General features: G+C 54.8%; 1 protein-coding gene across 1 annotated transcript; it reads left to right on the forward strand.

Annotated features, from left to right (window-relative positions):
• Positions 1-598: 598 nt before the first annotated feature.
• PDXP (pyridoxal phosphatase) lies at positions 599-6,544 on the forward strand. The gene is made up of 2 exons (XM_019753016.2): positions 599-1,298; positions 5,144-6,544. Exons 1-2 carry the CDS (start codon positions 725-727, stop codon positions 5,458-5,460), a joined length of 891 nt encoding a protein of 296 aa, XP_019608575.1. The 5' UTR covers positions 599-724; the 3' UTR covers positions 5,461-6,544.

Below are 6,544 nucleotides of genomic sequence, written 5' to 3' on the forward strand. Positions count from 1 at the left end.
TGCATCGGTATTTTTAAAAAGCATTTGTCAAAAGTCATCAAACTTTACATTCATTTAAGATGTATGTATCTTATTGTATGTAAATTGTACCTAAAAATAAGTGCTCCAGGGGGAGTCTACATACAGTACAGCCAGCGTGGAGAACCACTGATCTAGGCCAAGGGCCTCCGCGCTCGACACCAAGTGCCTTTCTCCCCCTCATACCAACACTCTTCTCAGGACTTCACTGAGAATTGGAGCGTCCATGATACAGAGGGCAATGAGATTTGACCCAAAGACGACATCTCCTTTAGCATCTGTTTTTCTCCTAGCAACCACCCTACTAACCTTCTGATTGGCTGGGGTCCGTAGGACTGCTATTCGCGCCACATTTTCTACTCGTAACTCCTTATTGGTCAAGAAAGAAGCCAGTCGCGATTAAAACTCGGCGGCGACTGGCCCAGCAGAGTCGGGAGGCGGGAAGAAGGGCCACGTTAGGTATCATTGGTCCCCTTCCCTCCGTGGTGGCCGCGACTCAGCCCTTTTCTTCAAACTCCGTTTGTTCGCGTCCTCGCGGTTTTCCGAGACTCTCGCCCCCATTGGCGATACCCCTCATTGCCGTGACCCCACCCCCTGGCCCTTCCGGCTCACCGATTGGCAGGTGCGGGGCACAGGCTGGCCGCGGGCTAGCGCGCCGAGCCTGCGGAGGGAGAGCGGAGCAGAGTGCAGGCAGCCAGCCGGCTGCATGGCGCGCTGCGAGCGGTTGCGTGGCCCGGCCCTGCGCGAGGTGCTGGGCCGGGCGCAGGGGGTCCTGTTCGACTGCGACGGGGTGTTGTGGAACGGCGAGCGCGCGGTGCCTGGCGCCTCGGAGCTGGTGGAGCGGCTGGAGCGAGCGGGGAAGGCGGCGCTGTTCGTGAGCAACAACAGTCGGCGCGCGCGGCCGGAGCTGGCCGTTCGCTTCGCACGCCTCGGCTTCGGGGGGCTGCGCGCGGAGCAGCTCTTCAGCTCCGCGCTGTGCGCCGCGCGCTTGCTGCGCCAGCGGCTGACCGGGCTGCCGGACGCGCCGGGCGCCGTATTCGTGCTGGGCGGCGAGGGGCTGCGCGCTGAGCTGCGCGCCGCGGGGCTACGCCTGGCGGGGGACCCCGGCGAGGACCCGGGCGCGGTCCCGTGCGTGCGCGCTGTGCTCGTGGGCTACGACGAGCACTTCTCCTTCGCCAAACTGAGCGAGGCGTGCGCGCACCTGCGCGACCCCGACTGCCTGCTCGTGGCCACCGACCGCGACCCGTGGCACCCGCTCAGCGATGGCAGCCGGACCCCCGGTGAGCACGGGGCTGGCGGGGAAACCGAGGTGGGGGGAGCGACCAACGCTTTCAGCTCCATGCATGGGCGTGAGGGAAGGGGTGTCTCCAAGTGACAGGTGGGGGGAACAGAAGGGTTGCGAGAGCGGCCGCCACCCAGCAAGAGCCTAGGGTGCTTTCGCGATAACGTCTTGCAATTCTTGCAGCCGCCACACTGTGAGGGGCAGCAGTGGGGTCCCTGTTTGACAGATGAGGAAACTGAGGCCCACTGTGGCTTCGGGATTGCAGGTGGAATCCAGGTCCCCCGACTCCCAGCCCTAACTTTCCTGAACCAGCCTCAAGGACTCTGTCATTTTGTCTCACCCACCATCGGGGTGAGGTTGCAGATTTGGGAACATAGTCTGGAAGGATTGTCCCCCTGTTGGAGGGTTGAAACACCGTTTCCAGCAGCAGGTTGTAGGCAGGTGTGGGGGAGTAGAGTAGGTGGTTGGATTTTGACCCAGCTCTGTAATCTTGTTACATTACATAACCTCAGAGCATCTCTGTCCTGGCTGTAAAATGGAAATGCTAACCATGCCAGTTTTATCCGAGGAGAGAGTAATCTGGGCACATAGGTGCTCAGATGATGTAATTTGTACCCAGAGCCCTGTCATGTTGCAGCACCTTGGTGTCTGTTCTTATTTAGTTTCCAAATGACTCTGGAAATGGCGATTATTGTCCCATTTCTCAGTTAAAGAAACAGGCTAAGAGAGGGGAAGTGAGCGGCCCAACAGATTAGGGACCTGAGCTTGGCCCTTGTGGCTACCGTAACCCCCACCTCCTCCATTCAAGGCACTCTGCACTGCTGTCATTTGGGCATTCAGACCTGCAGAGGAGGCAGGAGCAGGCGAAGGCTCTACATCTTGAAGGGTTCAAGTTAGACAGGAGCAGGTGGTAGCAGAGGCTGACAGTAGTGAGTGTGGACAGGTCAGTGCCCCCGGCAGTAGAGGGCAGGGAAACTCTCCATCACTCTACTGGTCACTGACCCAGACAGTCATTGATACCAAATCCTGGTGGGACAGGATGGTATTGATTGAGGAGAAAACACAGTATTATGATGGGATGGCAGGGAGGGCCTAGGGCTTGAGGGGATTTGGGAGGGCTTTCTTGGAGGAGGCATCTTGCAGAACAGGGCACTAGGGGAACTGGCAGAGCCAATTCCAAGTGGGGAATCTATAGTTCTAGGCTTGTCCTAGCTTTGTTGCAGACCTACTTGCTGCATGACCACTTCAGCCTCAGTTTCCCCATAAATCTAAGGTTGAGGGCTCTGCTCAGAGCTCCCAGCTGCAGCAGCTCCTGCCTGCCTGCCTTAGACTATGTTACAAAAACTGAGCTCTTCCCTGGAGTCTTCAAAGCTCAGGTTAGGGCTGTGGGTTCAAAGCTCAGGTTAGGGCTGTGGGTTAATAGTCCCCCGGGGCTCGGGAAGGGGAGTGTGGAAGAGCCCTGCCCACGCCTGTCCCTCCCGTCTCAACACCCACTGGGCTGTGCCTGCCGGTCCAGCTGGTCATTCCCACAACCTAGAGGGGGAGGCAGAGGCTTAACAAATGCAGCGTTACTGGCGTGTTTGTACATTGAATGATGCAGCTTTGACACAGTGGTATACAAATATTACTAAAGGCCCCTGTTATGCATACAATCTGAAATAATGCAAACCTCTCACCCCAATTTCCTTTCCTCCTGTGGGTCTCCTAAATTGTGTGTTTACCTTATAACCACAGGACAGCCACTTGAGCTGGCAAATAGAAATGCCTCCTGTCTAAGGAATACGTCACCACCGAAACATGTGACAGTCTTGGATTATAGGATGTGGAGAGAAGGGGATTGTGGTGGTCTGAGGGCAGAGTCATGCTCATAGACTCCCCTGCTAGGAAGCTTGCTCCCCCAGCGTAGGATCTTAGTTGAGTTCACTGCTCTCTCCCACTTCCTAGCACCATACCTGGCGTGTAGTCGGCCTCAGTAAATATTAGCTAAGTGGATGAAATGGGACATGGTGGGGGCCACGGGTGATGAGCTCTGTCCTGGTGGGAAAAGAAGGAGCTGATGGCTGAGACCTTGAGTCAAGAGAAAAACTGGGGAGACTCAGTTAAGTCGTTCCCATCCTGGAAGGAATCTCTCACCAAGTGGGCAAATGGCTTTTCTTCCCCACCCAGTTCTTATGAAAACAAGCGGGTGAGTTCTAAGTCAGATGTCAGGGAGAACCTCCCAGTAGGGTTGCTGTGGGCCAGCTCTGCCCTGGTCCTGTGACTCAAGTCCTTCCTCCTCTGGGACCGCTTGACCCTTCTGAGCCTTTGGCTTCCTATGCTGTGAGGAGGGAAACAAGGCCAGAGCACTTGGGGTCGGACCAGTGGTGTAACGGACAAATGTGTATGATTTGGGCAGCCATGGTTTGTGCCATTTGCCAATCAGTGTCCGTGGTGTAAATACTGCCACCCTGGCGGATTTTCAAGCTACCAACCTGAAGTTACTGAACATTAAGTTAGGAAGATGTGTACACACCATTAGGTAGTATTTTCATCAATACAGACATACGAGTAAATCATCTCAAGAACATAGTTAATGGTAAAATCATTAGGAAGTGATGAGCTTTAAGAATGCGTTACCTTTGTTTTAAACGTAATTCATTTGATTGTAAGTTTACATAAGTGGACTGAAATAGAGACTTTGTTTAACCACCAACTCACAGAATTCCTGAAAATGAAACATTCAGCACTCCCAAACCAGTACAAGCTGGCCTGGCACACGACTGGGTCAGACCCACCTGAAAGCATATCCGTTATCTACCTTATTAAGCTGTGCAACTGTGGACAAGTTACTTAACGTCACTGAGTGTCAGCTTTCTCCTCTGTAAAAAACATGGGCTTCCATGGGCACGCAGCACAGCGCTGGCACTTTAGAATGTGCTTAGTAAATTGTGATTATCATCATCATCATCGTCGTTTGTTCAGGGACATTAGTGTGAAGGCAGAACATTCTGGCACAAAGATGTGCCTGTGGGACTGTACAGTGAACTCATTGTGCGGGGCGGGATGGTACTGGGCCAGGAGTCAGAACTGTCCTGTTCTGAACAGTCCACCAATTGTTCAACGTTTGGGCGTGGTTCACAATTTGGGGTATTATAGTTACTGTGGCCGCGGACATCTTCAAGCATGTAGCTTTTTGTCTCCAGTCTGAATTCTCTCCTTGTGACCACGGTCCCGGCGGAGGCTGACTGGGTCAGAGGTGCGAACATTTCTGTGCCCTGCTCTGTTCCAAAAGGGCTATGCCAGTTTCTGATTCCAGGAGCGCACATTCTTGTGGCAAAAACCACATCTGCTGTCTGGGAAGTGCGTTTCCATTTCCAAAGCACTTGCCCCTGTGATGCCCACAGGGCCTCTTTGAAGGTAGATGTTACTTGGATCTTCCTTTTCCAGCCAGTCCAAGGAAACTCAGAGAGATGGAGTGGCTTGCCTGAAGGCACACAGCTGCCAGGGTAAAATAGTGAACCTCAGGCAGGACTGACTGAGCCCGGCCCAGTGACATGCAGTAGCTCCTTCAGTCCTTCCAATACCCCTATGAGAGAAGTGCCATATTAGGGATGGGGACACTGAGGCACCAAAAGGTTAAACAGCCTGCCCGAGAAAGCTGGAGATGGAGTCTGAATGCGGGCATCGGGTTGCAGAGTCTGGACTCGTGACCACTACACTAAGACTTGAAAACAAGCCTTTTGACTCACTTCCGTGCCTAATTGTACCCCCCTGCCAAGCTGCTTCCCTGAGAATTCCACTTTCGGGGCCGGGATGCCTTCCCTGCTGCCCCCCCGCACTGACCGAGTGTCCATCTCCCTGCAGGCACTGGGAGCCTGGCTGCTGCAGTGGAGACCGCCTCGGGACGCCAGGCCTTAGTGGTGGGCAAGCCCAGCCCTTATATGTTCGAGTGCATCACGGAGCACTTCAGCGTGGACCCCGCCCGGATGATCATGGTGGGCGACCGCCTGGAGACCGACATTCTCTTCGGCCACCGCTGTGGCATGACCACCGTGCTCACGCTCACAGGCGTCTCCCGCCTGGAGGAGGCCCAGGCCTATCTGGCAGCCGGCCAGCACGACCTCGTGCCCCATTACTACGTGGAGAGCGTGGCGGACTTAATGGAAGGGCTGGAGGACTGAGCCCACCTGACCTGCAACCACAGCCCCACCACTTCCCCACCCTGATCCCATAGACACAGGTGACGGCCGAGAGCTACGCTAAGCACCACCGGCTCTCCGGCTCCAGTTTCTACATCCTGGTGGGTCTGGGACCCAGGGAAGGATTTAGGAGCCTCGCATTCTCTCCCAGCAGTGGCTGGGTACTCTTTGCTGTCCCAGAAGCTGGCCCCTTTCTGCCACCAGTTTGCCCTGGCCTGACCCAGCCAGGTGGCCTTATTTCCTGCCCTGTGACCTCCCCTTGTTGAAATCTGGGCCCTGATGCCTACTGAAGAATTCCCCCAACCCTGAGCACTTAACTGTCTCACCCCTACCTGGGGCCTCTAGCATTCTACCTACTCTCCCCAGGTCCTGGCCTTGGGTTCCTGTTGACCAATCAGAGGTCTAGGTAACCACAAACATTGTCCTGAGCCTTGAATGGACCAATCAGAAGGCTAAGTAATAGTGATTCATTGATGTTGGGTCCTCAGTAGACCAATTGGGCGCCTAAGTAACAATGACCCTTTGATGTCCTGGAGCCTGAGTGGACCAATCATAAAGCTAAGTAACAATGACCCTTTCCATGTCTTAGATCCTGGGTAAACCAGTCAGGACAGCAGGTAATGATGACCCATTGATCTCTTAGATCCTGAAAAGAGGAATCCAGTAGTCTGACAGACAGTGGCTTCTGGACTATCTGGGTCTGACTGAACCAACCAGGGGTCCAGATTTTTGTTGATAAGGGTCCACATGCTAAAGGTACCCCTTCACAAAGATTGCTATCCAGGGGGCCACTCAGTGGCTCTGGGGGGCTTCTATAGCTGAGAGCCCCACCCTCCCCTGACCATGGTACCAGCCCAGTGTTGGTGACCACAGCTCGGAACGGGGGCATTTGCCTTCCTACCTGTGCTGTCACTGTTTGCTGTGCCACTTCTCCCTCGTACCTGTCCCAGCTATTTATTTATTATCGTGTGCCAGTGATGGTGGGGGTGGGGCTGGGCCTTCCCCGCCCCCTCTGCCCCCGTTGTAACCAGTCCTCTGTACTTAATAAAGTGCAAATGGGAGTGTC

This window comes from Rhinolophus sinicus, linkage group LG02, assembly GCF_036562045.2.
Source record: "Rhinolophus sinicus isolate RSC01 linkage group LG02, ASM3656204v1, whole genome shotgun sequence".
NCBI lineage: Eukaryota > Metazoa > Chordata > Mammalia > Chiroptera > Rhinolophidae > Rhinolophus > Rhinolophus sinicus.